At 36.9% G+C, this 20,381-nt stretch overlaps 1 protein-coding gene across 1 annotated transcript in view; it reads left to right on the top strand.

Moving 5' to 3' along the window:
• Positions 1-15,693, top strand: part of ACOT12 (acyl-CoA thioesterase 12) — a 40,252-nt gene extending 24,559 nt beyond the window's left edge. Inside the window, exons 10-16 of the mRNA XM_064482067.1 lie at positions 169-232; positions 891-974; positions 9,909-10,042; positions 10,559-10,568; positions 11,816-11,937; positions 13,414-13,540; positions 13,801-15,693. Coding sequence (XP_064338137.1) covers positions 169-232; positions 891-974; positions 9,909-10,042; positions 10,559-10,568; positions 11,816-11,937; positions 13,414-13,540; positions 13,801-13,950 — 691 coding nt within the window. The 3' untranslated portion in view covers positions 13,951-15,693. The remainder of the gene's footprint in view (positions 1-168; positions 233-890; positions 975-9,908; positions 10,043-10,558; positions 10,569-11,815; positions 11,938-13,413; positions 13,541-13,800) is intronic.
• Positions 15,694-20,381: the final 4,688 nt, after the last annotated feature.

Genomic DNA, 20,381 nt, shown 5'->3' with positions numbered 1-20,381 from the left:
AGCCCTCTCTGGGTCTCTATTCCCATATAATATTTTAAAGAGAAGGTCTAATGTTTTCCTCCACAGGCTACTGTGTTGAAAATTGTTCTTCCTGATCGTTGAATAAAGTGTAGTTATTGCTGTGTGCTAAATGCAAGAAAGAAAACTGTCATTTAACTTTTTTTCCAGAAAATATGTTGTTTCCCACAAAGAAGAGGTTCCACTTTGCGAACACTGGAATATTGACAACCAGGTGACAGTTTTATGATTTGGAGTTGTTTGTGTAAAAACGCTCATCATTTAACTGACTACCATGTTGTGCCTATACAGGTTAGATGAAAAGGTGAATTATAGCAACCGGTCATCCCAAAAGAAAACAAACCCAAGCTATCAGTAACTGGTTATCAGCCAACTGCTTCATTGTCTTGTTTGTATGATATGTAAAATTCCCAAGTTACAGATTCTGGATGCTCTGTCATCAAATGCATTCAAGCAGCATGGGATATTGAGATTTGACGTCTCACCATGGTTTGTGCTGAATGACACGCCCACCAGCTTGCATTTTATAACACAGCAACCAAGTATTGGTCATTTTAATGTTGTTGACCATAAAATGTAAAGGGAAATCCAAGTTTACTTATTACTTATAGATTACAAATCATACTTAAGGGTAATCTTGTCTTTGTTCAGGACACAAATTATAATGATACTAATATGCTAAGCATACAGGCCTCACATTACTGTGTCTGAATTCTGAATTAAGAGTTTGAGATAGAAACTATGTTACCTGTAGCTTAGTCTAACCTCAGCATCATCACTTCAGCTCTAACAGTGCCCATTTTCTAAGCAGAAAATACTTGATCACATATCTATGTGTTGAACTTATAGCTTTTCAAATATTTGTATTTTAGGTATCCTTGAGTAAGGGCAATGTGGAGGCTCTCAAAAAGATGGCAGCCAAGAGTGGATGGGAGGTTACCAGTGCTATGGAAAAGGTAGGAGGCATCCAGGTATATGCACAACCCATCACAACCCACTGCCCATCACAAATGAAACTTGTCATAGTGGTAGAGGTTCTGCTGCTTGTAATGCTGCTTTAAGAAAGTGAAAAAAAAAATGGAGAATAAGATGACAGAATATGAAGACTCTGAGCTTACCTCCCCACACAAACACATCAAAAATACATCAACACATGGAACAATTCACACTGAAAACAAATGGGAAACTGGCAGAAAGATTCTTATACACCAGTGAAGGCTGTAAAGAAAGATCCACACAGAGTCAGGTAGGAAGAAGAGAAGTGATCAGGTCAGGACCTGTGCCACCACACTTACATCAATGGACAGATTATCCAGAAAGAAAATCAATAAATTAAACAGCGATCTTAAATGGCACTGGCACATTAGACTTTTTTGACTTAATAGATATCTACAGAACATTCCATCCAAAATCAGCAGGCTACACATTCTTTTCAAGCACATGGACCAGTCTCCAGCATCAATCACATTTTAGGTCACAAAACAAGTCTCAACAATTTTAAGAGGACAGAAATTATATCAAGCAGTTTTTCCAACTACCCCAAAATCAATACAAAAAGAAAAATGGGAAAAGAAGACATAGGTGGAAACTAAAAAACATGCTACTGAAAAAACAAAAAAACAAAAAAACAGCTCAATGAAGAAATAAAAGAGGAATTCAGAAAATATCTGGAGACAAATGAGAATAAAAACACAATCTTCCAATATCTATGGGATGCAGCAAAAGCAGTTATAAGAGGAAAGTTTATGATGATACTTGGCTACCTCAAGAAACAAGAAAAATCTCAAATAAACAACCTAACCTACCATCTCAAGGAATTAGATAAAATAGAACAAGCAAAGCTCAGATTCAGCAGAAGAAAGGTAATGATAAAGATCAAAGAGGAAGTAAATAAAATAGAGACCAAAACTAATAGGAAAGATCAATGAAACAAGAGGTGGTTTCTTGAAAAGACAAACAAAATTGATAAACCTATAGCAGCCAGGCTCATCAAGAAAAAAAGAGAGGACTCAAATAAAATAAGAATGAAAGAGGGAAAACTACATCTGATACTACAAAGATACAAAAAGGAAGGAAGGAAGGAAGGAAGGAAGGAAGGAAGGAAGGAAGGAAGGAAGGAAGGAAGGAAGGGAGGAAGGGAGGAAGGGAGGAAGGAGAAGAAAGAGAAAGAAAGAAAGAAAGAAAGAAAGAAAGAAAGAAAGAAAGAAAGAAAGAAAGAAAGAAAGAAAGAAAGAAAGAAAGAAAGAAAGAAAGAAAGAAAAGAAAGAAAGAAAGAGAGGAAAGAAAGAAAGAAAGAGAGGAAAGAAAGAAAGAAAGAGAGAGAGGAAAGAAAGGAAAGAAAGAAAGAGAGAGAGAAAGAAGGAAAGAAAGAAAGAAGGAAAGAAAGAAAGAAAGAAAGAGAGAGAGAAAGAAGGAAAGAAAGAAAGAAGGAAAGAAAGAAAGAAGGAAAGAAAGAAAGAAAGAAAGAAAGAAAGAAAGAAAGAAAGAAAGAAAGAAAGAAAGAAAGAAAGAAAAAGAAAATCCTATGAACAGTTATATGAAACAAACTGGACAATTTAGAAAAATGTATAAATTTGTAGAAATATACAATCTTCTAAGACTGAATTAGGAAGAAATAAACATTCTGAGTAGAATGATCACTAGCAGTTAAATTGAATTACTAATCAAAAAATTCCAGCACACAAAAGTCCAGGATTGGATGGCTCCACATTACCAAACACATAAAGAAGAGCTAATACTCAAGTGTCCAAAGAGTGAGAAGAGGAGGGAACACACCTAAATTCACTCTATGAGACCACCATTACCCTGATACCAAAACCAGATAAAGACACTACAAAAAACTCTCATGGCCAAATATCTCTGATCAATATACATGTAAAAATCCTCAACAAAATATTAGCAAACCAAATCAATAATATATAAAATATTTGTATGTATCATGTATTTTTTTTGGTAATACACAAAATACAAAATAGATACCATGATCAAGCAAGATTTATTCCAGGGATGCAAGGATGGTTCAATATTCACAAATCAATCAATGTGATACACCACATTAACAAGAGGAAGGACAAAAAACACATGATCATCTGAATAGAGGCAGAAAAAGCATCTGACAAAATTCAATACCCATTCATGATAAAAAAAAAAAACTCTCATCTAAGTTGGTACAGAGGAAACATCTCAACATAATAAAGGAAACATCTCAACATAATAAATATGACAAACTACATCATACTCAACAGTGAAAAGCTGAAAGCTTTTCCTTTAAAATCAGGAACAAAAGTTTCCCACTCTAACCACTCCTATTTAGTGTATTAGAAGTCTTAGGCACAGAAGTCAGACAAGAAAAAGAAATGACAAACATCCTAATTGAAGGGGAGAAGTAAAACTGTCACTGTCTGCAGATGACATGATACTATATGAAGAAAATCCCTAAGTGTCCACCAAAACTATTAGAACTATTAGAATAAATAAAGTCAATAAAGTTACAGGATACAAGATTAATATGTAAAAATCTGTTGCTTTTCTATACACTAATAATGAACTATGAGAAAGAGAAAACAAGAAAATAACCCCATTTAAAATTACTTCAAAAAGAATAAAATACCTAGGAATAAACTTAACCAAGGAGGTGAAAGACCCATTCTCTGAAAACTATAAAACATTGATGAAGGAAATTGAAAATGATGTTAAAAAAAAAAAAAAGAAAAGAAAAGAAAGATAGCCCATGTTCATGGATTTGAGGAATTAATATTGTTAAAATGTCCATACTAACCAAAGCAATCTACAGATTAATGCAGTCCATATCAAAATATCCATGGCATTTTTCACAGAACCAGTACAAAAAAATCTTAAAATTTATATGGAACCACAAAAAACTCCAAATAGCCAAAGGAATCTTGAAAGAAAAGAACAAAGTTGGAAGTATTACACTCTCTGACTTCAGAGTACATTACAAAGCTACAATATGGTATACAACTTTGTAAACTGACTATACTTCAATTTTTTTAATTTTTAATTAAAAAAAAAAAACAGTATGGTACTGGCACAAAACCAGACACATAGATAAATGGAACAGAATGGAGAGCCCAGAAATAAATCCATGCACTTATGGTCAATTAATCTACAAAAAAGGGGGCAAGAATATACAATAGGGAAATGACAGTCTTTTCAGTAAGTGGTTCTGAGAAAACTGGACAGCTACATGAAAAACAAATAAATTAGAACATTTTCCACACCACATACAAAAATAAACTCAAAATGGATTAAATACCTAAATGTAAGATTGTAAACCACAAAAGTCCTAAAAGAAAACATACAGAATGCTCTTTGACATAAATTGTAGCAATTTTTTTTGGATCTGTCTCCTAAGGCAAAGGAAAAGAAAGCAAAAGGAAACAAATTAAACTTACTAGCTGTTTTTTGCATAGCAAAAGAAACCTTCAGCAAAATGAAAAAGCAACCTACTGAATGGCAGAAAATATTTGCAAATGATATGACTGATAAGGAGTTAATATCCAAAATACACAAACACCTCATAAAACTCAGTATCAAAAAAACAAACAACTTGATTAAAAATGGGCAGAAGACTTGAATCAACATTTTTCCAAAGAAGACATACAGATGGCCAAAGGCACATGAAAAGAGAAATGCAAATCAAAAACTGTGAGTTATAAACAACTCATACCAGTCAAAGTGGCTATCATCAAAAAGACCACAAATAACAAATGTTAGCAAGGATGTGGAGAAAAGGGAACCCTAATACACTGTTGGTAGGAATGTAAATTGGTGCAGGCCCTATGGTAAACAGTATGGAAGTGCCTCAAAAAACTGAAAATAGAATTACCATATATGATCCAGCAACTGCACTACTGAGTATATATTCAGTATATATCATATATATTTACATATACACACATTCTTCTATACAGGAGTATAATCTATAAAAATTACTGAATCACTATGTTGTCTACCTGAAATTAATATAATGTAAACCAATTGTACTTCAATTTTTAAAAAAATAACAACTTTTTTGGGGAAATTTCTTAAAGAGTTAAGTATCTTTCCAGTCCTGTCTCTACAACTCCATGCTGGCTGATCCGAGGTCCTTCAAACTGCCCTGCACATTCTTACCACTGAGGTTAGTTCTCATATTCCACGTCTCTGTCCTCCTCCTTTTTATCTACCCTAGTCCTACCCAGTCTTCAAGACCCAAGGAAAATGCTTCTCCATAAAGCCTATAACCCCTGAATGAAGGAACATATCCCTCTAGAAACTCCTTTAACAATTACTTCTTTAGAGTTAACTTGTCAATTAACTATGCATTACCTTGTGACATTTCTTCCATAGCCACACTGAATTGATATTTAAGCCTTACACAGCAATTTAACTTTCTACACATGGTCTTTTTCTCCAACTAGATAAATTTCTTAAGAAAGAAGACTTGTCCTAACTTCTTTGTACCTCCCTAGCACCTTTTACAATGATTTGCATGTCATTAAATTTGAACAAATATATATCATTTGTATTTTAATTTTATCTAATTTCAGAGGTATATTAGGAGACTGTTAGATGCTCACACTAAATAGATTATAAGCTCTCAGAGGACCGTTTTGCTCACCACTGTAGTCCTAGAACATAGCGTGCCTGGCACTCAGGAGATGCTCAACAATGCCAACACTTTGTGCTCATGTTTGAGGGTGCACTGTTTTTCATCATCAATGAGCAGTAGCCTCTAAAATAGGATTGCTGTATGTCCTGGCTTTCCTGAGACAGTCCTGGTTATCCCATCATAATCATTAACAGTGCCTAAGTGTTCCAGTTTGCTTAATAAATTATATGGTCACTTACCCTGAAATGGAAGCAAACTCATTTGCTACTTCACTGATGGTTTTCAACTCTGACTTTGACCTCCTCTGCATGTTCTGGTTTTGGTTGTTTGCTTTTATTATGTCTTGGGCCTCACTTCTGAATCCTTTCAGGGTCTTCCTTACCCTCTTTGGATCCAGTTAGGTTTTCATCTATGCTTGGTTCAGTGATACAGAAACACAAGTTTAACATAACAAAGTTACTTGTTTCTCTTTATGCCTCATAAAAGCTGCTTCAAAACTTTGTTTTCTTTCACTAGTATGAAATCTGCTTCTTGCATCATTGCTGGCATCTGAGCATTCATGCGTAGCACTGGAAATGACAAATTCATGTCTGGAGTGAGGGACAAGGACATATTTAGTAAAGTCATATAACATTAAAATTTCAGTTCTTTAGGACTTTGGGGCCAGAAACCAACCTAAACAAGTAAATGTGTATTTGTTAGTGTCTAAGGAGAGCCATCAATAATTCTTAATTTTTATACAGATACTTATTATATATATATAATTATATATATATAATATATATAATTATATAATTAAGGAAACATTCTCACATTACGTCTGTTGAATTTGAAGCCCTCTTTCTTTTTAAGATTGTATTTATGATAAAAGATCTAGTGTTTTCCTTTCTGAGTTATCCTCCTCTTCTTTTCCACTTTTTAAAGCTTTTATATGCTTTTTTTTTTTACCACCTTCACCCATTATATGCTTTTAATTCTGAAATACAGCTAACTTATTTTTTTCTGTCACTTTTTAGCTGAATAATTCTTACAACACAACTGTCTGTTAAGGATTATACTTATGTTGGATTTTTTAAATCTATACTTATTTTGATATATTTTGATAGATGTAAAAGTCTAAGATTTCTGGTATTTGTAATGAAATTGGGCAGTACTTATTGTTTTAACCCATATTTCATTTTCAATATAAGTGACGGAATTAATAATAGCAGTAATATAAGGAGCAAAAGATCTACCCTCATCTTAAAGGAGCTTATAGTCTATTTCGAAGGCATCACACATACACATACAATAGCTGAAGAATAATTTAAGGTAGCTTATAAGCAAGTTAGAGATTGCAGTATTTAAACTGTGAAGGTCAGCTCTTAGGCAAAGTCAAAGAAGACAGTTGCTTAGACACAACTTTGGGGAGATGATTCTTCTCTCCTTGAAGACAGTGTAAGGATAAATTGCTGGAGGAGTAAAGGAGCTTTCTAGGCAGTGAGTGGCTCGACCCAAACCTTCCTGGTGGCAATTAGCATGGATGGGAGACTAGCCTGGCAGGAGTAGCTTTTTATTTAGGGAGTAGCTGAGAGTGTACTGGAAACATTGTGGTGGAAGCCAGAATGGCAAGGATCACGTGAAAAACTTTACCCACAGGAAACAAACCAGAGGAGCTATTCTCATTGAAGCTGGGGAAGGACTGGTCCCAGAGCTCCACCTAACCAGGTCTCCTCCCCTTAACCCCTTAACCTCCACTGCCAAGGAATCTACCCCTCTCCCCATGACTCTGTAAACACCAGTTTTGCCCTCCTTCCCACAATACAGTCTTAATAACATATTTATCAACAAACAGTATAAAATTCTAAAAGTTTGAGTTATTTCCCCTTGTGCTATTTGTATAAGATCCAAATCTTATACAAATAGGCAGTATCATTCAATATCATTAATAAAATATTAGCGAGCTCTAGCAGATTTTGAGCCTACTTTAAGCTTCATTTCATAGAATAAAATTCTCTAGGCACCAAATGATAAAACGTTTGAGTTGGTTACAAATGGAAGTTAACTTATATTCTTCCAAGCACGAAAAGGAACTCATTTTTTTTGGAAAGTTTGTCTTGGACAATTTTTTCACTAAGCAGAAGTTGACTTTCCTAAAATAGTAGGGTTTAAAGAGAGCCAACACCAATTGCTGCCTTTCCTTGTCTGCTTTGTCTGCATCAATGTCATTGATTCTGAGAACAGAGTGATGAGAAGGACTTCCTGCTACTTTTACCTTTGGGGAAAGGATCAAAATATCATGCGTTCATCCAACACTGCACTTGGCACTGGATGAGTCCAGTGAGCCCTAAAAGGGCAGAATTTAATGGTGGCTACTTAGTGTGATGTTTGCTTTGTCTCCAGGTTAGGAAGCAGCAGCATGTGTCTGCAATGTGGGGAGCAGCTTCCTGGAAAAGCGCTGTGATACTTTTCTAGGGCTGCCATAACAGTAACACAGACTGAGTGGCTTAAACTACAGAAACGTATTGTCTTGCAGTTATGGAAGCTGGAAGTTGAGATCAAGGTGTTGGGAGTGTTGGTTCCTACTGAGGGAGTGAGGTAAAATCTATTTCAGGCCTCTCCCCTAGCTTCTGGTGGTTTGCTGGCAATCTTTGGCATTTCTTGGCTTGTACATACATTACCTGCCCTCTGCCTTCATCTTCATATTGGGTTTCCCCAGCATGTATGTTTGTGTGTCCAAACTGCCCCTTTATGTAAGGACAACAGTCATATTAGATCAGGGGTCCATTCTACTGCAGTACAACCTCGTCTTAACTAACTATATCTGCCATGATACTATTTCCAAATAAGGTCATATTCTGAGGTACTGGGGGTTAGGACTTTAACATATGAGTCTGGGGGGCACAAAATCCAATCCTTCACAAGCACTCAGCACAATAGTACATTCCACTCCACCCTGGCTCCGCCCCAAAGCCAGCATGACCGAGGTGCTGGAATTCATTCTGGCCACCTACCCCTGCACACCCAGAGACTGCAGAGCCCCGGCAGGCTGGCTTAGAGCCACACAGCCACCAGACTTCGATAAGGTGGCCTGCTACTCCTGCTGTGCAGGGCGCTAAGGCAGGCACTTCGATCCTGGGGTAAGTCTCAGCCTCCCTCCAGAGCTGCATTCATGGTTTTCTTTCTGTTTGGTAAGTGCCCACACTCTAGGTCACATCCTCCTTTGAGGGCTCAATTTAAAGACAGGCTTGGCACTGAGGTCAACTGAGGAAGTAAAATGGCATAAACAAATAGTTAATTTCTTTCCTTTCTAAGCAGCTTTTAGTCAGTTTCTCATTTCTTCATTCTCTTCTTGAAGATATTTGTGTTTAAATAAAGGTTTTCTCCCTCACAGACTGAATTTTCCATCTGCTTGATTCCTGCAGTAAAGTCTTAACCCTACGTTTGCTTGTCTTCTCACAGCTAGTTGCTATGGGAATGATTATAAGATGGCAAATTTCAACACTAACTTCATAGCACCCTGAAAGAGATGGAGAAAATGGGCAGGACAGAAACGTGTTCTTAGTTGAACACATACCTCTGATTATTGGCAAAAGTAGGAGTGTTCAGAGTAATAAGGGATACAGTAATGTTGAGCCTAAGTCAAACGGTTCCTCAAGATGAGTCCCCTCTTATCTAAGCACTGGAAACCAGGAAGTGGCCTCCCAGGAAGATGAGCCCTTATGATTCACAAATGAAGGAATTCTTTGTGCTGAAGAAACAAGATGCTTCAGCGACCCTGTTGAGAGGTTGAGTTGGTTCTAGGGGCAGTTTGGCTTACTTCCTGGGTCCCCTCGGCCTACTTGAAGTCACACCTGATATCCTGGGAAAGTGTCTTAGGCTGTAGTCTTGGCTCCAAGGTCTTAGGGGGAGATGAAGCACCGACTTACCCAGCAATCTGGTGATATTTTCTGTTGTTCCTGGATAGACGCAGGGAAACATCCTAAAGAGAGAAAGAGAGAAAGGCTAATGTTCTTAGTTTTTCATAAGAAAAACTGTTGCACAATAATTAAATAACCCACTCTCAACTCACATATTGTTCAGATGACACAGGAGGATAGCATCCTGGTTTGAGCTCTAGACATCCAAGTATTTGAAGTGAAACTGGCATCATTTGGCTTCATTGTTATCCAGGTACCAAGATACCTTACTTAGCTAGTGGAATCAGCCTATGACTGTATATATAGGTTTGTGGTTTTTAATGTAAAAACATCCATTTTTCTTTTGTAATTTATTTTTTCTTGCTATTATCTTTTAGACAAAAATGTATATTCTAGAAGAGGACGATATTTTATCTGTTTGGGTTGAAAAGCATGTGGAAAGACCGGCACACTTGGTTTATCATCTCTTGTCTGACTTCACCAAGCGACCTTTGTGGGACCCTCATTACATGTAAGAATAAATTTAAAATATTTTTAATCAATCTTGACATCCTGTAAAAGATGACCACTACACTGCATTCCATCTCCATTGCCCAATAAATGACCCATTGTTTTATTAATTAAAGAGGATTTTCTAAGGCTTGCTCTGCATGGAAAACTGCATCAGGTGCTAATGAGAGACACAAAACAAAAATTACTATAATCATTTATTTTTCATCTCTATTGAGTTGACGTGCTTTACCCCATCTGCTATAATCCTATCAGTAACTCTTCAAGGTTGGTATTATTCCCATTTAATGAGAGGTCCCAAGACTTGCCAAGATTACACAGGCAGTAGAGCAATGGAACGTGAATTGTAACCCAGGTCTGCCAGGCTCTGAATTCCATACTCTTGTACTTTAATACACAATCTCATTGCTCTTAAGGAAGTGACTATCAAATTGTCCTTCCACCTTCCACTCTTGATATTTAACTGGTAGTGCTTTCATTTTCTGTGAAACAGCATTCCCTGGTGAGAAGCTGAGAGAGGAAGCTGTGTGCATACAGAGGTGAAAGGTCCCATCTTTTCTGCTCTCCCTGTCTGTTCAGGGACCACTCCTGTCAGCCTATATTTCTTCTGCTACTTCCTGTTTCCAGCATCCTTAATCCAACCTTCTCCAATCTCCCTCCTTTCCTCAAATGTGGAACTGTGCTCCTTGTCAGCCGCACTGTCAGTGATTGAAAGCACTCAGGTCACACCCCTTTCTCCAAGGAGTCCCAGCTACTGGGCTGCAGGGCTCAGGCCTCATGGATCCCTTGCTTAACGGAAAGGATTGGTGAGATGGGCTTCCTAGTATGTTCAGCATTACCATTTACTTATAATTTGGATGGCATTTCATCTTTAAATTGTCTAAATCTCACTATGATTAATAGCATGTAATAGACAATGTACTACTACTAAAGTGAAACATCCCTGGGTTCATGTGTTACATTTGCATAGATACCAGACTGACACCTCCAGATTAATGCTATCATAAAAACACTCTAAGAGGAAACATGTCACAATTTTCTTGCATCAATATTTGTACAAAGCTTTTAGCAAGAACAGTGCCTAAACTTTGGGGTTCTTTTCAAATGTTTTTCCCACTATTTTCTGTGTCACCTGACATTCCAGCCAAATTGAACTTGAATGAATGGAGGAATGAATGAATTATTATTCATCTTCTTTTTTTTTGCACAGCTACCATGACTCAGGTACTCTGCCAGGTGTTTTCATTTGATCCTCACAATAACCCCATAGGTATTATTATCTACATTTTACAAATTTTTTAAAAAGCGACTTGCCTTACATAACATAGCTGCTAAGTGGCAATCTGGGATTCAAAGGCAAGTTGTTTGATTCCAAACTTAGTACTCTTTTTCAATATATCACATTCCCTTACCTAAGTGTCCTTCTTGGACTGTCCATAAAATTCACTAGTCTTCAAATATTATTACTTTATCCTAGAGAAAAATAATTTTGTGGGAAACAGAGAAGTATCCTTCTCTGTAGTGCTGAGGGTAGCAACCTTAGAGTCAGATGGTCAGCATTCTCTTACCACGTGCAGAATTATTCCTTCTGGGCAAACAGCTCTAAAGTCAGACTTTGAGAAATGATGCTGGCTTTCGGGGAATTGTACAAACCAAAGGGTGAATGTGGACACCAATAATGAAGTTATGCAAACAAACAATAGAAACGAGTGCTTTATTCTACCAGGTGGAAAATGGAGACTTTCTATCACTGTTCTATTTACATACAGTCGAGCGCTGCGTAGACCGGGTAAGTGAAGATGATCAGATATACTATATCACTTGTCCTGTGGTGAATGATGACAAACCCAAAGACTTGGTAGTGCTTGTATCACGAAGAAGGCCTGTCAAAGATGGGTGAGTATATGCAATTCAAGTGTTACAGCAATGTTTTATAGCACAGAGTAGGGAAAAAGGTGATATGAAAATAAGGAAGTCAATGGAATAAGCATTTCTGGTCTTGAATGATGTTCATATAAACTTTTTTCTAGATGGGACTTTTAGTTATCATTAAAAAAATAATTTTCTAAGTGCCAGCCATATGCCAGTCATCATACAAGATTTTTAGAGCAGCTCCCTTTCCTTTTGCTGTATGCAGATGTAAAACTGGTATTTAGCAAACCTTTAAAACATTCCATCATTGATTAAAATGCAGCGAAAGCCAAATAAAACACAAGGAATTGGTTTGGGTTCAGAATTTACAAAGGCTCAACTGTGCTAAACACCCAAAATGGCTGGCTGTCGATCAGAGTGTCTGTCCATGGCTTCTCCATGGGCACTGGACTTCTTGGAGAATAGTGTCTAGTTTCTAAGAGGAAGGGTCCCAAGAGCAAATGTTCAAAGGGATAAGAAGTGCAAGCTGCCAGGACAGTTACAGTCTGCCCCTGGAACTGGCCAGCATTATTTCTGATGTCAAAGTGGCAGAGTGTGTGCTTAGCATGCACGAGGTCCTGGGTTCAATCTCCAGTACCTCCGTTAAAATTACTAACTAACTAAATAAACCTAATTACCTACCGTCCGCCCTCCCGGGGAAAAACAAAAACAAAAGAAAAGAAGAAATAATCCCATACATGTGGGATTAATGTACATGGATGTTCAGTGCAGTATCATTTACTATGGAAAAAGATATTAGAAATAAACTGAATCTCCATCTTATAAATTATGGTAGAACCACAGTACAGAGTACTGTATCAGCATTAAAAAGGATGAAATAGTTACAAAGGCACTGATACAGACATACCTCCAAAAAGTTACTGTTAGGTAAAAAAATCAAATTATAGACCAATATTTATAAAATGATTATATTTATGTAAAAATCTACATATGTCCATTTGCTTACATAAATGTTATATATTTATAAAGACCTGGAGGGTCACAACAAAACGTTAAGAGCAGTCATCTCTAGGATAGGAGTGTATTGCAGCTAGGGTGGACTGAAAAACTTCTATTGTCTAATCTACAGAGTTCTCTATTATTTGAGGGTTCTTTAGAACAACAGTATTATTTTTTCATTAAAAAAGGAGAAGAGACTGAAATTACACCCCATTAGGGTACAATAAAACCCGTTTGGAGGTTGACTCCAGTTTTGTGGAGCTATGCAATGTATATGTAGCTCTCAGGCAGAAAACACCCATGGCCCTTATTACTACTTCCTGTGCTTGAATGTGGCCATGGGGAATGTTTTCTAATGTACACACACCTCTTGTCTAGATGTTGGTCTCCAAAGTTCTACTTCTACTATATAAACAAATTGCATTAACTATAGGAGTTTATTTTCTAACAACTATTCTCCATTTCTCTCAAGAACTTAGAAAATGTCCTTTTATCTTCCAGCAACACTTACACAGTGGCAGTGAAGTCGGTTATTCTGCCATCAGTCCCACCTTCTCCACAGTATGTCAGAAGTGAAATCACATGTGCCGGATTTCTCATCCATGCTATTGACAACAGTTCGTGTACTGTAAGTCTGATGAAACATCTGCAGATTAATTTGCTCCTACAGATACAGAGAAACCTTTTACCCAGATTTACTAATTAACTGTAATTTTGCAATGTGTCCATCCACACCCACCAGGAAATCCTAAGGTCATCCTTTCAGATCCATTCCCAGAAGACTAGGGTCATAGCTTCCCAACAACAAAACGATTAAGATCCCTCCCTGCTTCAAAAGCTCCAAGGCAATAAGAAATTAAAATACTGTTTTGTTTTCCTTTGAAACAGGTATCTTACTTTAACCAGATTTCTGCTAGCATCTTTCCTTACTTTGCTGGAAATCTTGGTGGCTGGTCAAAATCCATTGAAGAGACAGCAGCCTCCTGTATACAGTTCATAGAGAATGCTACTGATGATGGGTTGATAAGCCTATTTTAAATTATAAACTTTAAATTACCTGTCATTTGATTTCCCACTTTTCAATTCCAAGCACCCTTAGCACTGACACTTGACAAGCTTCTGGGCCACAAAAATAATTTAATATCAGCTTAAGCAAAATGTACTTACGAAGAGGTTAAAAAACAAAATGTGACCCAAGTCAAATATCAGTGATCTGGGTTAACATTGAAAGAGCTTTAAAATTCTGCTTTAGATCATCTGTGACTCTGCTCTTGTTCAGGGACACAGGCAATGGAAAATTTCCCATTTGCAATATTGTGTATTCTGTAAAATGGTGACATTTTGGTTAAAATAATCAAAACATGTTTAGGCCACAAAGGTGACATGTGTTCTGTTTGAAATTTTATAAAATTTTATAAAATCAGAAATGAAAAGTTGGCTAGTTGATTAATGACGTGGGGTTGTTCCGTGTACGGCAGGTATCTGTATGTCAGAGCACCTGACAAGATGTATTACATGTTTTAGGGCTTTAAATTAGGAAGACATTAAAACATAATGGAATCCAATCAATTTTAGTAATAGGAACTACTTTACTAGTGTCATTTAGCATATATCAAGGTAGCTGACCAATTTAGTATCTATTGCTCTATATACACTCGCAAAGTACCTGCAGAATGTGATATTGTAGAGAAAGAATTAACTGAGCTCTTCTTTCATAACCATTACATTAGAGCTTTATTCCCTAGACTTTAACATTTATTATTTTACTCTGTCTGTGATTTGTCTTAACTCATAAGACAAACCAGCATATGTCAAGCTAGCCTCCTCTACAGGACAACTTGTAAAAGTTGAAGAACTTCTCGATTAAGGTTCAGAGCACTTAAGAGGTTAGATACAGCCTGCTTTAGTTTGTCACATAATTACCTCTGTTTCCCCATTTACTCACCCAATCTAGGTATGGTTGTAATTATTTTTATTATTCTGTACCAGCAATTTTTATTTATATGAACTTTGGACTGTGCCCCAATTTTACGAATTAAAATTTATATACAATAAGAAGAGTGGATATGTAGATTTAAATGCTTATATACTACATTCCAAAAATAGAAAGATTTTTGAGAATGCTTTTAGATTTTAAAAAAGGTGAAAAAATGTGCATTAAATGGAGTTACATTACACTAAAATTTTGTATGCTAAAATTTCAGGCCCCTTCTACAGTTGAAACACTTCCAACTTTGTCTCTCTTACGCCTTTGAATTTATATATTTTTAAAGTTTTTCATGAACAGTAACAGGAACATTGTGAGGCTGAAGGAATAGAGTAACTTTGGCTGGATCACTTTTAGACATAAAGACATCACCCACTCTAACTTATAACACAGGCACAGTCTATTCCAGCAATGTTCAACATGGTAGCCACTAGCCATACGTGACCATTTAAATTAAATTAATTAAAATTAAATGAAATCAGTTCTTCAACCACACTGGCCCCATTTCAATATTATCAGTCACACGCAGTCATCATGGCCTAGGTTGAAAGTGCTCACTTTCAGACTATCGGACTAGAGAGACTTTAAAAAGGCACGACACTGGAAAAGACAGCAATGCATTCAGGCTCTACTTAGGGCATCTCAAAAAGTTTAAAATCTATTGCCTGCAATCACATCACAACTAAGGCACTCCTGCTGTAAAATTCAACAATAGCCCATAGGTCTCCATTTCCTTTTTTAATGGAAATGTGTTTGATTGCTCTTTCATTCATTCAATAAATATTAAGAACCTACTCTGTGTTAGACACTTTTAGACTCTGTGGGTTCAGCAAGGAACAGAAACATACTGATCACATCATAATAAAACAAGTAATATAGAATATTTAGGAGGTAAGTGTTACACGGAAAAAGAAAGCAGATGAAAGGATGTGAGTGCTGGGGAGGTGTCAGAGGTGGTTGTTCATATTTTAAAGAGGATGTCAGAGTAGGTTCCACTGAGGAACATTTGAGCAAAAACCTGAAGGCAGAGACTTGAGTCTTGAGGATCTCTGGATGTAGCATGTTTTTTGCAGAAGGACTTGCCCAGGCAAAACCTTTGAGATGGGAATGTTTCTAGCAGTTTGTGGGAAAAGCAGATGCTGGAGAGGCTGGAACAGAGTGAGAGGTGATTAAAGACAGCCTTCCCTGCTCTCTGTGGTGCCCTGGCTTTAAGCAAACATGACTGCTCCAAGGGTAAGCAGCTAAGCTGGTGCTTCAGCCGTCACCCTTCAGCCCCCAGAGACTAAGGACAGAGGGAACATAAATATGTAGCTATGCTTATTTTTTTCCTTTGGAGTGTCAAAGTATCCTCAAGGAACACTCAAGATTTCATGACATTCTTGATGGTAAGGGTTTTCAAGTGCTTCTAACAGGACTGAAAGCTTTTTGATTAAGGAAGGAAGCTCATCCCTATTAATTCTTCCTGGATTTAATGCAACTGAGTTTTTGATCCGTACTCAGTTTTTCTATCATATGTTTAAAAGAAGAAATCTAGGGAGTATAGCACAGGAAACTATATTCAATATCTTGTAATAGCCTAATGAAAAAGAATATGAAAAGGAATATATACATATATATGTGTAAATGAATCACTATGCTGCACACCAGAAATACATGGTAAACCGACTATACCTCAATTAAAAAAAATAAGGATTTAAATAAACAGATAAAAGAATTAAAAAAAAGAAATCTAGGGGAAAAACGTAAAAACTGATCTGTATAGTTTAGAATGTAGGTTAAGCTTATATTTACCTTTATACTCAAACACCTCTAGGATATGATGAACAATTTTAATAAAAATGGGAAGAAATCCAGAGTATTTTTATATATACTATCACATGGTTTTGTTCATATTTCTTATTGCACATTTCAGAGATAACTTTGGAAATTTTTTTTTGGTATATTTATAGAAATAGTTTTGAAAATATATGTTGAAAATATATATACTAAGGAATAAGTTTTATGGTTTAGAATAAATTATTTAAGTGTAAAATATTGAGTTTGTTCATGATTTATTTCACCCATTTGAAGGTAATGTAACTACTGGGACAGACAGTTCACCATGGGCTCAGAGTGGTCTTGCATGTTCCTGCTGAGGTGCCAGACTGCAAGACTTCATTTCCTAATTCTAAGCAACATCTGTAGCTAGTCCCATAGGCAATTAAGTGGGACAAGGTGACCACAGCATGACTTCAGGGTTAACGGCTCACTCTCTGGGCACAGGAAACTGGCTTGTTTGCTGCTTGCTACAGTGTTTGCAACTAGCCCAGAGTGCTGGGCCCTGGGTTCCTCAGCTGTGACACAAACCCGCTATGTCTACAGCACCCGTCTGCGCCCACCATGTCACCCTGTAGGACTTATGGAAAAAGGGAAGCAACATACTTAAGTTAATACTCACGCCATTCACTGTCCCATGAGTAATCCAGTCCTTTGTCTCTGAACCAGGATTCTCGTGCCTTCTGCCAACATCCATGAAACAGTTAACAGACTAGCTTATTAAGAATCTCAGACCCTTCACAGTCCTTGACAGTAACTTATCTTCAGATTCAAAAGTGAGAAAAATATTAGAAAACACCTTTCTCATTTTATATTTGCAAGTATAAAATACCATATAAAAATTATACATCTGATGCCATCTTTCCCTTCCTCATTTTGTGACATTTTTAGGGACATTTGAAAATAGATTCAAAATTAGTATTTCCACATTTCCAGAGCTCATTATCCCTCTCCATGTCCTCCCTTCTTTCCTTACCTGGCTTAGATTCCATGCTCTATTATTAATTACACTCCCTGGAAAACACCTATACCTTTGCCTTTCCTTCAACTTGTCTGGCAAGCTTACAACTGTGGTTAAATTAAAGTATTTGCATTACCTCAGCCCTGCACCGAGTACCTAAAAATTATGAACTGGTCTCACTTGAAATTTATGACCACACATTTCAAAGGGCTCTGATAATCCTACTACATTTCCTATATGTTTGCTATTTCATACTGCCTTCTCTTCCTTCAAGCTTCTCATGTCCCCTACTCTTGCTCAGTTCATGAACTTTAGAAAATATTTCATTGAGGAAAATATAAACCACAAAGCAGGAGTCTTATTATACGCCCATCAATGCACTTTCCACATCTTTGCCATCCCTCCTATTATAATGAAGTAAACATCTCTACCTCCTGCAAAGAAATATCTCTCTAACCTTCTCGAAGACTTCCCTCCTTCAATTCTTTTTTCTCTACTTCAGGAGTTTTTCCTGGATTATTTCCATAGCCACTACTATCTCTTATCTTAAAACAAAACACTTCATCTTACCCCATTTCTTAAAGGCCATCCCATCTCTATTTCAATTATCTACAAATTTGGTCTTCATATCCTTATTTCATTTATCGAATCATATTTCTACCTCACTACTCCACAAAGCCCTCTCTTACCTCTCTTACCACCCATGTCTTCCATATTGCCAGATCTAATGGCCCTGCTCTTGGCTTATTTAGCCTCTGGGCAGCATCCACAATGTTGACTAGTTCTTTCTTTTTGCAACATTTTCTCCTTGTAGCTTCCATGATGTTAACGCTCTTGGGTTTCCTCCCACCTCACCAGTTCCACTTTTAAAGCCTCCACTATGGTTCTTCCTCCTCTACCAGATCTCTAAATATTAGACTACCCAAGGGCTCTGTCCTTGGCCTCTTCTCCTCTATTTCCATTCCTCAGTGAGTCCACCCATTGGTGTATTTCACCATTTAGTATGTTCACAGGATATACTAATGAGCAAGACTCAAAATTCCTGCCCTCATGTAACCTATAATCTGGTGGAAAGGGGATAAGTAGTGTTAGACATAAATTACGGAGAAAATTTAGAGTAAGAGAATGAAAAGTTATTGGGATGAGGAAAGAGCTATTTCCTGTAAGGCTGTTCAGAAAAGACTCTCTATTAAGTGGACAGACACCTGACAGAAATAAGAGAGGGTTGACTCTCGGGGTGTACAGAGGGGAATGTCAAGAAAGAGCAACTTGAGACTCAAGCCTGTAAGCATGGAATATAATAGTAGTGGAAAAAACGGAGATAAGAAAGAAAATTAGTCCTTTTTTTCTCAGGAGAAGTGATGAGATTTAAAGCTACTATGAGTTTGAGGTGTTAGCGGAACATACAAGTAAGAATGTCCAGCAGGCAGGTGAGAAAACAGAACTGAAACCAGAGACTTTAGGGCTAGATGTGGATTTAGGAATCAGTCATAGAAAAGTGAAAGACAAGCTTGTAAGATGACATTTCTAAAGGACTAAAGGAAGAAAAGAGTGCTAATGACTAAGTCTTAGGGGATTCAATGAGGTATTTATAAAATCTAATGAAATATCCCTGTTATGATTTTTACAGACATTCTGATGTGCATTTTTTTCCCTAAGTCTCCTCTCCATTTTTCAGCCCTATTAGAATGTACGTGGCCTTGTTTGTCTTATTCACTGCCACCATCTCAAGTGCCTGAAAGAGTACCAGGAATGCAGCAGGTGCTTGGAAAATACACAATGAATAAATGTTTACCTTCCTCTATTAGCATTCTTAGTTAAGAAAATAACTAACGCCTGTCATTCCTTTCAAGCAATAGTCTCTCAGAATGTCAGAATTTTTGTCTCTGTTGAGTTTCTTTGACAAAGCGTCCATACGCTTTTCCAATGTTACATTCAGCACCTGCAATTTATTTCTAATGATTTCACCGTCTACTTTATAGATCATTAAAATGTAAACTAAGTAACCCAAGGAAGACAAGATGGACACTATTATCTCTGCATTGAAGCCTACATAAAAAACGTGAGACTTAACTTGCAGCTGACAGGTTTTCAACTTTCCAGAGCCTGCTACTCCTACTAGGACAGATGAAATAAATCTGGGTGTGTTCAGACTTAATGACCAGGGCAGCCTTGCTGTCCTTCTCCAGCTGCATGACTTGTACAACTCCTCTCAAATGGCACTCATTTCCTTAAGCTCTGGGATGCTAAGCCATATTCTGTCATGTTTTCCTCTGTCACTGAAAATAAAAGAACAGCTCCTATTAAGACTAGAACTGTTGAGTTGCATAGACATTAAAACAGAGAAAAGTATTCCTTTTCTTATTTGGTAAATATTTTGCTTTTGAAATATCAGTAATTAATCACAGCTGTTTCCTTTCATTACAAATGTATCCAATCAGGTAAAATTTCAAATAAAACACACAATCCAACAGTCATTCCATTATACAGTACATTGGGAGCCTTAAGCCTTGCAAAATATATGTATTAGGTATGCATGTATTCATCAAATCAAACAAAGAAGCTAATGGATCTCTGATTAGTGTTCTAACTCTATTATGATGATACCTGCATCTCACCCTGACTCATCTAAAACAGGCGAACAAAATGCTATTAAGTTTCACATACTCTGTTATGTGCCATCATCATTCTGGTTAAATATCCCAA

This window comes from Camelus dromedarius, chromosome 3 (genome assembly GCF_036321535.1).
Source record: "Camelus dromedarius isolate mCamDro1 chromosome 3, mCamDro1.pat, whole genome shotgun sequence".
Lineage (NCBI taxonomy): Eukaryota > Metazoa > Chordata > Mammalia > Artiodactyla > Camelidae > Camelus > Camelus dromedarius.
This window is presented reverse-complemented; position numbering and strand designations above follow the sequence as displayed.